General features: G+C 35.0%; 2 protein-coding genes across 9 annotated transcripts in view; both read left to right on the top strand.

Moving 5' to 3' along the window:
* Positions 1 to 1,334: 1,334 nt before the first annotated feature.
* On the top strand, positions 1,335 to 10,530 carry LOC113693831 (uncharacterized). Of its 2 annotated transcripts, XM_027212560.2 has the most exons (15): positions 1,335 to 1,636; positions 2,696 to 2,823; positions 2,964 to 3,035; positions 3,100 to 3,213; positions 3,312 to 3,380; positions 3,461 to 3,517; positions 4,863 to 4,916; positions 5,018 to 5,080; positions 5,215 to 5,277; positions 6,245 to 6,409; positions 6,490 to 6,645; positions 9,199 to 9,279; positions 9,388 to 9,449; positions 9,622 to 9,747; positions 10,198 to 10,530. In XM_027212560.2, exons 1-14 carry the CDS (start codon positions 1,468 to 1,470, stop codon positions 9,719 to 9,721), a joined length of 1,353 nt encoding a protein of 450 aa, XP_027068361.1. In that variant the 5' UTR covers positions 1,335 to 1,467; the 3' UTR covers positions 9,722 to 9,747; positions 10,198 to 10,530. The 2 variants fall into 2 exon arrangements, with proteins under 2 accessions (XP_027068361.1, XP_027068362.1); XM_027212561.2 differs by lacking the exon at positions 3,461 to 3,517.
* Positions 10,531 to 11,606: 1,076 nt separating this feature from the next.
* LOC113691506 (pentatricopeptide repeat-containing protein At5g57250, mitochondrial-like) overlaps positions 11,607 to 15,774 on the top strand; it is a 37,826-nt gene continuing 33,658 nt past the window's right edge. For 6 of the 7 annotated variants that reach the window (XM_072053943.1, XM_027209658.2, XM_027209661.2 and 3 more), the window contains exon 1: positions 11,607 to 15,067. In XM_072053943.1, coding sequence (XP_071910044.1) covers positions 11,778 to 14,975 — 3,198 coding nt within the window. In that variant the 5' untranslated portion in view covers positions 11,607 to 11,777 and the 3' untranslated portion in view covers positions 14,976 to 15,067. The remainder of the gene's footprint in view (positions 15,068 to 15,774) is intronic. The other variant, XM_072053944.1, reaches the window with a different exon arrangement.

Raw genomic sequence — 15,774 nt, 5'->3', positions numbered from 1 at the left:
AATATTGATGCATAAAGTTTAATTCAAACATTACGTGGTCAATCCTCTATACAACAAATCAACGTGTGTGCACTACTCTTAATCTTGTAATCAAAAGTTCTTTGATCAACATTGACGGCGAACCATTTTGGACCATAGCCCCTTTTTTCTTTTTTAAAGTAAAAATGCTATTTGGTGATTTCAATTCTGTTTATTACTACGGGACATGCATTCAAAAGTTGTTTGATCATAGCAAAACATTTAGACCATTGTCCTTTTTTTTTGGGATTAAAAAAATAAAGTTTGAGTGACGTTACCTTCAATCACTATTATCAATCAAAATATGTTTGTAACCATAGATCGCTTATATGAATTTTTATAGATTCTTTATCAAAATATCATTTACATCAACAATAAAATTTGAGTAAAAAAGTGATCTATTCTTACTAATATTGGCTTGGATAGTCCTTTGAGGTTAGGGTGGAATATTAAATGTTAAAAAAATATTTCTAGCACTTTACTAGAATTCTAGAAATAAATCCAACATTAGTAAATAGAGGCAAATTGTTGATATGAATTTCCTAAGTTAAAAAAAAAAATAGATTTTGACCAAATTATGTGGAATTAACTAATGTTTTTAAAGATCTGAAGTGGATTGTCTGGTTCAATCGGTTAAACATGAAACTCGCTAGATGTTCTATCCAAGTAAATTAGTCGAATCTAATGGTATTTTTCGGGTCAAAATTGAAAAAAAAAAAATCAAGTTTGACAAGTCAAAATTAGAAAAATTTGGATTTGATTGGTTAAAACTAAAAACAAAACTTGAAAAAAATATTGGTGGTTTTCTTATGTACCTTTTTTTTAAAACTATTCCTTAATTTCTCTTGATGTGATCTTGCAATCCAAAGCTTCTACAGGTAATTACATTTTATATTTAGAAATTTTACACACCTGTAAATATTCTTATACATTTTTTTATTTTTATTTACAATCTTGTTTCTCTATTTTGCCGCATAATCTTATGCATTTAATTATTAACTCATCAAATTTTCACTTAAAATTCAAAAACACCATAAGAGATTTATTATCCATATATTTTTTATATTATCATATCATATCAATAATTTAATATATTTACGACATGACCCATTTTTTCGTTTTTTGACGCCTGTCCATGCATAGCTGAGTCATCGAGTTTGAAAACACTGGAATTAACCGAAATTTAAGAAAAGAAAGTGAAAGAGGCCAGAAAAGGGCAAAAAAAAAAAAAAGAGTAAAGATTACCATCCGTGTCAATTTCAAACCTCTTCGGGGTAAAAATGCAAATTTACATAAGCTAAGCAAAAACTCATTATTGTATAATGTCCCAAATCTACATCGTTTCCCTCGTGCACAACACCACCTATATAAACAAAAACAAAGTGCCAAAAGACCTCTGAAAATCAGGGAAAAAAACCAACCTCCCAGTTGCTTCTCCGATTCTCTTCAATGGCTCTCTCAAAATTCCTGGTATTTTTCCTATTTCTATCCTTTATTTTCTCCGAAATTAATTCAGCAACGTTGTCAGACTCAGAAGATGAAGTATCAGAATCTGAGGTTCCAGATTCTTCTCTGAAACTAGAACTGGACAAACTCAAGTCAAAGATTTCCCTCGCAGGTCTAGCTCTCACTGTATTATCCAATTATGATTTCATAATTTGTTCTCGATTTTAAATTGTTTAAAGTAGACAAGCACTGAGCTTTCGATTTTTTTTTTTTTTGGATTTTCTTCTTGTTATTTTTATGTGATTTGAATTTCTGCTAACTAGTCTGAGTTGTTGAGATGATGTTGAAGATTTGAACTTTATGTGCAAAAGGGTTTGATATAATGTACTTGTTTATTCTGGGTTTTCAGTGTTATGTTGTGGTCAAGTGGAATATTTTACTTACATTTACTTTTCTTGGTGCGAAAGTTTTGATCTTTCTAGAAGAATGTAAGCACAGCAGTCATGCGTAGATTGTTATTATGGTTGTTGTTTTTTCTGTTTCTATTATTATGATTTTTATTTATTTTTTATTTGGTTTGGAGAAAAATGTTTTCTGGTGGTGAATATAGGAACAATGAAGTAGATAAAGTTTTTTTTTTTTTTTTTTTAATTTTTCTTTGAAAATATGGCATTCTCTGTTAGCTCAACTGTAAACGTTATGCATATTCACCCTGTATTGTTTAGGAATGTATGGGTAATTTAAAGCTTGTGAGTAGAGTCAGAATCTGATTCTTCAGATTTTGGACTGTGTATCAGGATTCATTTTCTTTAGTTTGGTGTGCTAGACAGTAGAAGAACTTCATCAAAAGAAGATTAAAAGTACTGCATTTTTGGTGTCTGGACTCTGTTTAGGTTGATTAGATGAAAATGGAAAAGAGATCTCAAAATTATGCTTACTAATTTCTTTTATTGTCCATCTTGTAATTGATGAGAAACAGAAGTCTACGGTCTGATAGGGTTGAAACATGGAGTTTTGCAATGTTTTAAAGAAACTCATTACTTTGAGCAAGCTTTCTGGTTTGATAGGGTTGTTTTTAGTGGTCAACTGGTCATAATGGAAGATTCTGAAAATAAAATGTGTTTTTTGATTTTTAACAAGGTTATTGTGTTTAGTAAACTGGATTTCTTGACGTCAATTATATGTGATAGGTTTGTGTGCTTGCTTTGTAACTTTTTTTTTTTGAATAAAGAGTCCAGCATAGAAGAGAGAACACAAGAAATTAAGAGCAAGGAGAGAACTATCAAAGAACTAGAGAAGATAATTGATGAGAAGTCGAGCAATTTAGCATCGCTTCAGAGTGAAGTACTATCGCTTAAGGTAAGGAGTTTGCAGTGCTTGAGGGTCTTTGAATCTTTTTCTCAGAGTAAAAATGTTTCAAGTGAATGAGAATGTGGAAGTGTAAAATAATGTATCTCGCTGCAGAAACTTCTATCTGATAAAGTTGATTTGTTTATCAGGAAAAAGAATTATCAAAAGCTAAGAAAAGGGAGGATGAGGCTGATGTGCGTGCCTCTCAACTTCAAGAACAGGTTGCTCACTCTAGAATAAATTGTTTTGACATATGGCTAGCCTCTAATATTCTCTTTGTGGCAGATAAACAATTTAAAGAAAGTGATAGAGGCCCAGAACGAGAAAAAGGTTGGCCTTGAGGCCAGAGCAAATGATGCTGAGAGCAGAATCAAGGATTTGAACTTAAAACTTGAAAATGTATTTGATATTTTTTCTTTTGATGTTTCTATTTGTTATTTCTTGTGTTTTTCTGGAATGTTTTAGTGTTCATTTTAGTTTTGTCTGATCTTTGCCAGCTACATCGGACAAATGAGGAACAAAAGTCTAGGATTCATAAAAGTCAGCGTGCCCTTGAAGTGGCAGAGGTTTGTTGCAACTTTTTTCGGCCCTTGTGATGTTTAATCTGGCTAAAACACATTGAGTGCTAACTTATTGTTGGCTATAGGAAGAATTGATGAAAGCAAAATTGGAGGCCTCTTCTCTTTCTAAATATCTGAGTGAGGTAATTAGACTGTTTTCTTTTCCTCCTTTTTAAATACTTCTCATTGATTAACCACCTCACTCTAGATATCCTCTCTGTCTCTTTCTCTCTCTCGTGTACTGTCTCTTACTTTCTGGATATTGAGGGGGGAAGAGAAAGTTGTTGAAGATTGCACATTTGATAATTAGTTAGGAAGACAGGGAGGTTGGGGGATAGGATCTGGATTTGTATTGAAATCTGACAAGTCTGAATTTCTTCTTCAACCATGACTAGTGAGGTATGGTTCTTTAAGTAGTAGTTATCTGCACTACTGTTTTGAATGGATGATGACCAAACCACAAACTTTGAGGTTAACTTGATGGTGGATTTATTTTTGGGATGTGTTCAGGTTAAGCTTTCACAAAAAATCGAGTTACTGTGAGCATGTAAGAGAGAAATGTTAATGACTTTTTTAGTTATTAGTTGCTGAAAAATGAAGTTGTGTGCGATTTGTAGGAAGAGAAACAGAATTAAGAGCTTGGCGCAAGCAGTCAAAAGCTCTATGTCATGATGTAGGTGATTATGGGGCATATATATCTGCAGAGTGCTGGTTTAGTTTCTGTTGGTTTAAAGTTTTTGAAGTCCTGAATTGGAAATGGTAAGGTGAAGATTGTAATGGAAAAATATTTTTAGGATTCAAAAGATTATTGATGGATAAGTTTGATTGATTTATTATGTGTTTTTAAAGACTAGAATATTCCTAAACAGCGTGAAGAGAGCTAGCTTCCAAGAGAAGATGTTATAATGCATATTGGCTGAGATATTGAAGTATAATGTTGACAATTTAGGAGTTATACATGGCTACAGTTGTTTATGTCAAGGGAGACAAATGTACAGTTTATTTCCTACTCTTTGTTATTTGAAGGGTTTAGAGGACATGCATTTGGAAAGATCAAAGTGCACTATTAAATTTTGATAAGTAAAAGAAGTTTTGAGGATATTCTTGGAATAGCTCTAAAGCAAAAGGTGTAAGTCTAACTTAATCAAGATAATCAAATCATATCAAACACTTCCCTTCTCTTGATGTTAGGTATAGTTGGTTGTGGTGACATTTATTCCTTGTGTAAACATTTTAAGTCAAATATGACAGTACTTTGTTGGGAAAAGAGCGTGCTTTTTTAACTTTAGGACTAAGATGGTTTCTAATTTGCTTTTGCCGCAGAAATTTCAATCTATTGATGCTTGACTATAGGTTTTTCAATTTCTGTTGACGTTTCATTCCTCTGTGCTGCACTTCTTTCTCTCTGTCCTTTGTTATTTTGATTCATTTACATCATGTGTTTGCTATTCCCCAACAAGTAATGTGTTGGAGTCGATCAATGTGCAGGTTCACGAAGCATGGATTCCACCGTGGCTTTCAGTTCATTTTGTTCATTTCCAGGTAAAATTTTCAGCTTAACACATATATTCCACGACCTTTCTAGGCATATTTTACTTTTCCTATATATTTGCTGTTCAATGCTTTCTCATTTGAACATGCAGTCCTTTGTCGTGACCCATTGGCATAAGCATGGAAAACCTACCTTGGATCTGACAGTTAACAAGGTGCTGTTTTCTTGTTTTTTCTGATTATTTGTGCATTTGCATTAGATTTAGCATGATATGCTGTGACTAGTTCTTTAAAGGACATTTGTTCCTGGTTTAATTTTGGTCTTATTATTGCTCTTCATCTTTTTCAGGCTTTGAAAAAGAAATCTGAACTTGAGAAGTGGGCTCAGCCTCATGTCCATATTGTTAAATCAGTATGTTGTTCTGCATTTTATCCATTGTTCACTCACAATGTGTTTTAGTTTTACGTTTAGTTTCAGTTTGGACTGATTGTTTAATGCTTTATTGACCTGTAATACTGGCTCTTTAATGTATTGCAATGCATTTGCTTGTTCTAGCATATTTAGCCTCTGGCTTATAGAAAATTGCAGTTTGAAAAGGGTTAACATCATTTTTTTTTTGTCTAAATTAGTATGACACCTCTTTTTTGTCCACAACCTATTCCAGCAATGCAGATAGCTTCTACAAGGAAGGTGTCACTGCCTTATCATGGGATTAATGGTAGCATCCTTTTTTTATTAGTCCTATTAATGGATCAGAAGCAGATAAAAAGACATGAAGCCTTCTCTTGGTTTGCCAACTTTTTTAAATCTTTTCTTTCAGCTCGACCTTGATTGATATCCTACTATGAGAATCCAATTTTATGCTCTCCAACCTTTCAAAGGGCATATACATGTTTATGTCCCTGTATACTACCTTTGCTCTACATAGCCTTCTGAAGGCTCATTGAAAGTGACTGCAAGGGTGGTTATATCTTTTGAAGTGTTATGTGGGAGATATGTGGACCTTCCCTAAACTAGAAGAATGAGATCTTCTAGGCTTATAATTGTTTCAACCTTTTACTTGGTTTCACCAGGAAATTTGCCCATTTTCTCATGGCGAAGTATTTTAAATGTAATTGAAAAGGTTTGTACATGTTAGACTATTTGAAGTTGAAATTGGGACCCGTTGAGACATGGAAACTCAGCATGGCTAGATAGAGACTTTACTAAGGACAGAGGGACGAGTATCCTATTTAAACCATTTTAACAGTTATTTCTTCTGGTTAAACATGTTTCTGGAACATTTCTCAGCAAATGTTTTAGAATGTTCTCAAAGTTTTGAGTTCTTGTTTCTGCTGTTAATTTTTGAAGTTTTTTATGGATAGTTCATTGTTTGTAGAGATGGATGCCAATTGTAAAAGAACACTGCTCCACATTTGTCAATAATTTCAGTCTGCATCTGCGATCACTCACTAATAACGCTATCGACTTGTATCATATATCCAAAAAGTCAATGGAGCCTCACGTTGTAAGGTTACAAGAGGTTTTGAACCCATACTTTCAGGTACTCTTTGGGATGATTTTGGTTATTTTGATGTCCTAGATGATATATATTTGGGACATCACCTTTTGCTGATTTGACAGGAAGCTAAGAAGTTTTCGAAGCCATATGTTGATCAAGTTTCGCTATTGATGAAGCCGCACATGGATAAAGCTCGTGTCTATTTGAAGCCTTACACAAAGAAAGTAATTCGTAGCTACAAGAGGTTCATTAAATTTGTGACTGCATATCATCGCCAGGTATCACATGCTTTTACTCTCACTCTTCTCTGCTTCTTGATTCCTTTCTTCTGTTCATGGCATGACCAAGCATCCTTTTTTTTTGTGGTTGATTTTTCCAGCTCCAAAATCTTGTTCATATTAGGAACAGGGCAGGAGAAGCTCTGAGCTTCGTATTGTTGGAGCTTTATTTTGATGTGATTGTTTTATTTATCATACATTGTGAAGCTGGTAATTATGTAATTGTTTAATCTTATTTTGTCTGGCAAGATCCACATCTTGCTTGCTATGCTTATTCAGTGTCTTAACATTTTGCGTTATATATCTGTTTGAACTTCTTGGAGTTGTGCAAATGGATCTATTGACTAGCTGACCCTTTTGCCACATTATTTTTTTTCATTTAACTAGGGCTCCTAGACTTCGTTATCCCATGATTTTGAAATCTACTTTGCATAAGGTCGAATGATGATTGCTTGATTTTGGCTTTTGCTAGTGGACAACGACCAGAGAATGTATTTGTTTAATAATTCTCATTTTGATCTCATCCTAGGTGCAAACTTTTTCATTAGAAGGCATTCAAACTTACAGATTATGGCCGTAGCTAAAGGAAGAAGTTGATACTGGTGGTCAAACGCAAATCTTAGAAGGAATAGTATCGCCCAAAGAAAAAAAAAAGCCTTACAAATTAAAAGAATAACAAAAGATGATAATGGTCTAAAGAGATGAAAATTTTAAAAGAAGATAGCAGAAAATAGAATCAGGGGGTGAAGGTGGAGAATTTGTGGTGGAGGCAATTAGGTGGTCTAACACAATATTGCATCAGAGTTCCTTTTTCTCGGGAGCACCAATTTTGTTGTGGATAAATCAGATTTCAATGACTAATAGCATATTATTCTGACCTTGTGAACAAATTGTTACATTGTGGTGCAATTTATGTTGTGGTAACCATCTACAGAATTTGGCATAATATCCAGAGACATGAGATAGCTTACCAACTAGTTTGCTAAACTAATCAGTTTGGGCAGTATCCCTAAGTAATCTAGGAAAATGTTTAAAGAGAACATCATAGATTTATACTAGAGAGTTTCATGCTGTCCAGATGGTTAGGTAATTTTATTGGCTTGCTATCCTGGGCATATTAAAACTTTTTTAAAATAATTTTTTAAAGCTCTTGTGCTATGCCATTAGTGTCTTTTCTTTACCACTTGTTGTTGGATAGGTTTATAGTCTGCAAAACCCCTATGCCAAAGAATACAGAATTATCGAGCCTTCTTTTTCTGTGAGCCTTGCTTCTTTATATGTCATGCATGCCAATATATGATATAAATGATAACACACAGTGTGTGGTAGGCCATTAACTTTAGGCAGCTTTTAAACCTTCTCAGGAAGGCTGTAGAAACATAAGTTTGTTTGTATTTGAAATATTGAAGTCATTGAAATGGCTGGTTTATATAGTCTCTCTCTCTCTCTCTCTCTCTACTTTAACATCAAAAAATACTAGAGCTTCCAATTCTTTTCCCGTTTGATAAACATAACCGTAACACTGAAAATCCAAACTAAGGCATGAGTTTGCTTGGTATTATGTCGCTAGAGGTTTGAATGAAGTTTGGAACTTAAGTTTGAACTGATTATGTATTCTTAAGCTCAACCTTTTTTGCAAGCTTGATAGGGTTTTGTCAACTCCACGCTTGATATAGAATTGGCTCAATTTGACTTGATGCTGGATTTAAAAATGAAAGACAGATAAAAATTCTTATTTCAATTAAAGTGGATCTGTCCTTCTGGACTTGAAGTTTATGAGGCTGCGTGTGCTTGTGAGGAAAGAGAGAGAGAGATCCATTTCTGGCTTTAGCATCTGCTAACCACCGAAGGCGGTATTCCATCTTCTTGGTGGTCACAAAGTTGAGACACTGGATTCTTTTCTGATGGAGAAGGGAGTAAATGTAAAATTTTGGCACCGAGTGGCTGAAAAGGCTTTTTTTTTTGGGATGATTTTGAAATGCTAGGTTGAAAGTTCATTTTTGTGCATTGTAGGTGATGTCCATGGAAATATATATATACTAAAATATCTGAAAGACATGACTAAAACATGAAGAAAGGCTTGATTAATAAATGTTTAAGCGAAATGCTGGATACTTTAATTAGACTCAAATATCACTGAGCTCTATGAACTAATCTTTAGCCTGATTTGAAGAGAGCTGATATTTGCTATTGTTAAGTTATGTCGATTTAGATGGAGCAAAGTGGAGCAGCTTATGCAAGCATGAAGCCTGGGTTCAACTTTTTGTTCTTTTGGATGAGATTATATGGGCAGACAGATTATGTAATAATCCACATGACAAATACTGATTGGAATAACATGTTAAGTAGGAGAATTATTAAATGCATTTCTCTAGGTAAATCTTCGTTTAAAGTAATTGATGTTCCCTTTTTCTACTTTTATTGGGGGAGGCAGCTAGTTCGCGTCATGTCATCTTTTGATGTGATAAGTTGAACGTTCGGTGGGTGTTGTCCTTTGTAAAAATAGTTAACTTTTTACTTTGCATAATCATCTGGATATTTTCGTTTGTGAAGGTCCAAGCTACCGTTCTGGACTTGCTAAAGAATCATGAGCACACAAGACCTCTTGCTACCAATAAGTTGACTTGGTATATGGTATGCAATTTCATCATAACAACATTCAAAATGTGTAGTAATTCAGGGCATTTTCTTTCATTTTCTCCTTTATAACTACTACTTTTTGCTTTTTTTGGGTTATTGTAGGCCTCTGCTTTGATGGCTCTGCCTGTCTTTCTTGTGCTGAATATGATTGCTGAAGTCTTCAGGTTAGTCATCTTAAGGGATTGTTGGTCTTTAATTTAAAAAAGTGAAATGTGTTTGTGAAGAGCGCGTCCATGCACTAAATATCCATGTTGCAGAGTGTGCAATATAGCCTATGGTTACTATTTATTTGAATGCACATTTTATTCTTGCTGACAATTTGGTTTAATTTTGCAGTAAGAAACCTAAGAAGCGTGTTCCTACTTCACATTCAGGCCACACTCGTCGGAGGGCTAGACGGGGTCATACTGAAAGACGAATTGAACAAGACAACTAAAGGCCACATGTCTTTGATAGTTCAAGGTATAGGTTCACTTATCCGAAATGTAATTGCAAGTGAAAACAGAAATTTTTATGTTCCACATTGTTTCAGTTGATGCAGTGACTTTCTTGCCCAACTTTCCTCTGATTTATTTGTGTAAGTCATAGTATATGCACATGCACATAATTATCATGCAACAGGCTACTTCTACTAAGAGCTTCATTTTTGGTATGGTTGACAAGAGAGGATCTTCATCTCAAAAAGAGTGATGGTTGGGAACATTGTACTTTGGGACATCATTATGCATGCTGCTATCACTCATCCCTCATTGTGTGCATATGTGCTCAAAAATACGCATACATATCTGTGTGCATGTACATGTGTATGTTTGTTTCTATAGAGAGAGAGAGAGAGAGAGAGAGATAGGTGGTTCCCTTATTACAGTACCAACATTGCGCCTTGCATTCATTTGACACTCTTATCTCGTGCAGATCAAACTGTACTGCACGCTCAGCTGCTCGCTATTGCTCGGCTGAGGCATCTTTAATGGGTCTTCCCGGCGAATTAGATGCCTCATTTGGGTATGAGGAACAAAAGTTGGAACTGAATTTCCTGCTTAAGAGATCTGTGTTCAACGCTGTGAAGATTGATGTTTTAGAAAGTCGTCATTCTGTCCGATAAATTGTAGGTTACAAAACGTGTTACACGATTAGAAACTATAAAAGGACATGTTTTAAGCGAAAACTCAGAAATTGTCTTGAGAATTTAATGTGTTCTAATTGTATTCTGCTCCAGCAGTGAAGGAGATTCATCATTCACTATCATTCACTTTTTTGGCTATTAGACTTTGTTTGCTTATTGATGTAGTGGTACAATGTACGATGGAAAGCTCAAGGTAAATAGTTTGGCTAGATAGATATACATCCTTGGAAACATGGTAAAATTTTTAGCAACAGTAACTTCAGAAGTAATGTATCAGCTTGGTTGCTGGAAAGGGGAAAGGCTATTATAAAAGTTACTCAATTGTCAAACTAACCGCTAATGTAGTAACTTTACTTCTGAAGGTTGTTATCGAACAGCAAAGAAGCCACTCTTGGAGCAAGACTGAACCTTCATGAGAACTTTTGGTTCTTTTACATCCTGGAGCTAAACAATGGTAAACAATAAAGAACGTAAAGGAAAGATGTCACTTCTCCTTTCAGTATCAGTTGCTGGTGTAACTTATCCTTTTGGCACAATTGAGAATTGAAATGAATGAAAATAAGATACGTAAAAGTGAACAACTAACCCAAATACAAATAGTGTATGGTTGTCAAGAAGGTTTTGGTCCAGTGATTAAAGTTGAAATTTTAGAAATTAAGTCTTTAAATCTATTCCTCTCCTTTGCTAAGAAGAAAAAAGTATATGATTTTTGTTTTCGCGATAGACTTTTATGGAATACTAAATAACAAGCACAACTATGTTGTAGTAATGAAAGACTAATCAAAGTATTCAATACTTGAATCGATCTCAACTCAATTAGAATTTGCAATATATATATATATATATATATATATATATATGCGGAAGAAGGTATAATTTTCGTTTATTTGTATGAATGCCATACATACTCATATTTGTATGTAATTAGAGATTAATATATGTATATAGAAAGGAGAGTGACATGCACAAATGCCATTTTTTCAAAATATTTAGTTTTCACTATTAATTATATAAAAATAAGTTAAACAAGTAAATCACAAATTAATAACCAACTCATTTAATAGATCCTTTGCATTATATTTTATTGTAAAAGAAGTTGTTACTAGTATAAAAATTAAAATAACGTGTAAGACGCCTTTTAAGGTAAAAAAAAACCAAGGGGGGAAAGTGTAACTTGTTGAAATATGCATAGGGAATTTAGTGCAATTAACACATGGTCTAAACTCTAAACTTACAACACCAAGTAGCCCCACCAATCCCCGCCTCCCCGCCGCTGCACCGCCCCTCCACTGCATTCGCAGCCCACTTTTCTCCGTCCATCACCCCACCACCACCACCACAACCAAGTCACATTGAAGGGGGGGCTTCCATGACTCTATCACTCCTTTCTCTTCTAAAAAGTGGTTTCACTCCAACACTCAAGGACTTCAACAACTTCCTTTTCTTCCTCTCCCAAACCCAAAAATCAAAATTCATTCTTTATTTATTCTCCCAAATTAGCTCAAACAAAATCAAAGGAAACTCCCAAACACTGACAATCTTCACTAAAGCTCTACTCAAAGAGCAGAAATATGAAGAAGCTCTACATTTCTTGAGAACCCACATGGGGAGAACCAAGATTCTTGATCAAAATCGAATCTTTGAGACTTTAATTCAAGGTTTCTGCAGAAAGGAGAATGATCCTGAAAAGGGTCTTTACGTATTGCGAGATTTCTTGAAGATTGGTGGTATTTTGCCTTCTTCTTTTACTTTTTGTTGTTTGATTCATAGTTTTAGTTCTCAGGGGAAGATGGATAGAGTTATTGAAGTGTTAGAGTTGATGAGTAGTGGGGAAGTTAATTATCCTTTTGATAATTTTGTATGTAGTTCTGTAATTTATGGTTTTGTGAAGATTGGGAAGCCTGAACTTGCAGTCGGGTTTTATGAGAATGCTGTAAATTCAGGTGCTTTGAAGGCTAATATTGTTACTTATACAGCTCTTTTGAGTGCTTATTTTAGGCTTGGTAGGATTGAGGAGGCTTCCAAAATGGTAGCTAGAATGGAAAATGATGGATTGTCATTCGATGTTGTATTTTATAGTAATTGGATTTATGAATATTTTACAGAAGGAATAATTGAGGAAGCATTTCGAAAATACAGAGAGATGGTTAATGCGAAAGTGAAAATGGATGTGGTAGCTTATACTGTGCTTATAGATGGGGTTTCGAAGCAAGGAAATGTAGAAAAGGCAGTTGGGTTCTTAAGTAAGATGATAAAGAATGGAGTGAAGCCGAATTTAATTACTTTTGCTGCAATCATGTTTGGATTCTGCAAGAGAGGGAAATTGAAGGAGGCATTTGCTTTCTTCAAGATGGTTGAGTTTTTTGCCATAGAGGTGGATGAATTTACCTATGCAATATTAATTGACGGGGTTTGCAGGAAGGGCGATTTTGATTGTGCTTTCAGGCTTCTTGATGAGATGGACAACAAGGGTATCAAGCCTAGTATTGTCACATACAACACTATTATTAATGGATTGTGCAAAGCTGGAAGGACTTCTGAAGCAGATGATATCTCAAAAAGCATAGTTGGAGATGTTTTCACATATAGTACTCTATTACATGGCTATGTAGGAGAAAACAATGCTGCAGGAATGTTACAAACTAAAAAGAGATTTGAAGCAGCTGGAATATCTCCTGATGTTGCCATGTGCAACATACTTATCAAAGCCTTATTTATGATTGGGCTATTTGAGGACGCCCTTATCATTTACAAAGGAATGCCAGAAATGGACTTGACTGCAAATTCTGTTACTTATTGCACTATGATCGATGGCTACTGTAAAGCAGGAAGGATTGATCAGGCACTTGAGATATTTGATCAATTTAGAAGGACGCCATATTCTTCGTCAACTGCATGTTATGATTGTATTATTCATGGGCTCTGCAAGAATGGTATGGTTGATATGGCGATTGAGGTGTTCATGGAGCTGGTTGAAAGAAACTTGTCAGTAGATATGATGCTGTTTATGAGGTTGGTGAATGTGACCTGTGATACTAAAGGTGCAGGAGAAGCTTCCTATTTGGTTCAAAGAATGACAAATATTGGTGGTGATTTAGTTGAAGTTTTATGTAACAATGCCATTAGTATCCTGTATTGGAAGGGTTCTTCTGACATAATGTTTGATGTCTTCATGGTGACGAGGACAAATGGACTCATGCTGATGAGCAAGCCCTACTACCTAATCTTGAAAACTTTTTTAAGAGATGGTAAAAATTTTTTAACTCGAATCATATTGACTATGTTTCTTAAACAATGTGGCATGAATGAACCTAGGGTAGGCAGAATCCTATTAGATTACATGTGCATGAATGATGTCAATAAGGCTCTTAAGTTTCTCAGACAGATGAATGAGAACTTGTCAAGTGTCACTCTTTCTGCAAGTGTTCTTGAGACACTGAGGAAAAATGGTAGGGCTTTGGATGCATACAAGCTGATTGTGGGAGGACAAGACAAATTACCTGATATGGATATGTTTAGGTACACTAGCATAACTAGTGGACTCTGCAAAGAGGGACATCTTGGTGAGGCCTTAGATCTCTGTGATTTTGCAAGGAATAAGGGAATTTCTCTCAGCATTGCAACTTATAATGCAGTTATTAATGGACTGTGTCGTCAAGGGTGTCTTGTTGAAGCTCTAAGGTTATTTGATTCGTTGCAGGACATTAATTTGATTCCTACAGAAACCACATATGCTATACTCATAAACTCGCTCTCGAAAGAAGGACTCTTAGTGGATGCTAGAAGGCTATTTGACAGCATGTCATGTATGAACATTAAGCCCAATACTCGTGTTTATAACTCTCTGATCAATGGTTATTGCAAGTTAGGTCAAATACAGGAAGCTCTAAAACTGTTTTCTGATCTGGAAGTAGTAGACCATAAGCCGGATGAGTTTACTGTCAGTGCAGTTATCTATGCATATTGCCAAAAGGGTGACAGTGAAGGAGCACTGTGGTTCTTTTCGGAGTTCAAGATAAAGGGGATATTACCAGATTTCCTAGGTTTCATGTATTTAATAAGAGGCCTTGTTGATAAAGGAAGGATGGAAGAATCTCGAACCATTTTAAGGGAGATGCTTCAAGCAAAATCAGTGACTGATCTTCTGAATACAATTGACACGGAAGTTGACATGGAGCATGTGCAAAATTTTCTTGTTATTTTGTGTGAAAGAGGAAGTATACAGGAGGCTGTTGCCATCCTTGATGAAATTGGATCCATGTCTTTTCCTGTTGGAAAGAGATCTATTTCTAATGATGCATCTGCAAAACGTGAGCCACATGATATGACGTTGGCTAATACAACAAAATCTGAATCATTCACCTGCACTACTGAGAATTATTTGGACCATAGAGCACCCAATGATGAGAAACTAGAAAACGTTTCTGAGACTTGCAGTTGTCAGGATGAGAAAATATCTGGATTCCTGGACTTTGATTCTTCCTATGAGCTTACTGCTTCACTGTGCTCAAAAGGGGAGATCAGAAAAGCAAATAAATTGGTGGAAATGATCTCTGGTTTCTTGTAGAGACTATTTGAAAAAACTCTGGTGAAGTGATTTAAGCTGTGGGTGTATCTTCTTTCCCTCAGATGCTGGTTGAGAATAATGTCCAGCCAGAGGTATATCTATGTATATCCTTTTTCTGGTTTTCCAACATTATTTTCAAATATTGGATAGTTTTCCTTTTGATCTTTTTTCTTGATTATGTAATTGCTAAGCTGTGATTTCGATCTTTATTGTCCTTGGTTTTGGTGAAGGTTTTGCGCAAGTTGTCTTGCACAGTGTACTGCAATGTTACATTGTCAATAGCTGTACTTGCTACTTAGATTCTTATACCTTATGGTGATTGCAATCATATGATTAATCCTTCCCTGTTAGATGTGGATGGCATCCTTTCATGATTTTTCCTCTTTTCTGATCTTTAATGTGTGGAACATTGAGTTCAAGAACATCTGAGTGATTTTTCAAGGAAGTACGAAAACCTTCTGTTTCCCTTTATATTTCTGCCATCGTTAGGAATATGTGTATAATTTTTAGAAATTGAATATTCTGTTTCCATCTGCAATCTTTTGGACTTGATGATTGTTTGTTTCGTTCAGAGAACATTGGTGATTGTCTCTGGCCTTAACTCGTAACAATGGCATCTAATGAGTACTAATTTTGCTATGTTCTGGAGTGCCAAAGAATCAAGAAAGTATTTGTGCGGTAGCTCAACAATATTTCAATATTTTAGTTTAAACTCTTGTTTTCTGCATATTCTGAAAGAGTTAAATTGTTTCTCATAATATAGGTGACGCAGCATGAAAACTTGGTAGGCACAATAGCT

The sequence above is a fragment of the Coffea arabica genome, chromosome 6c, assembly GCF_036785885.1.
Source record: "Coffea arabica cultivar ET-39 chromosome 6c, Coffea Arabica ET-39 HiFi, whole genome shotgun sequence".
In the NCBI taxonomy this organism is placed as follows: domain Eukaryota; kingdom Viridiplantae; phylum Streptophyta; class Magnoliopsida; order Gentianales; family Rubiaceae; genus Coffea; species Coffea arabica.
Note: the sequence above shows the minus strand (reverse complement) of the source record. Positions and strands in the feature narration are given on the sequence as shown.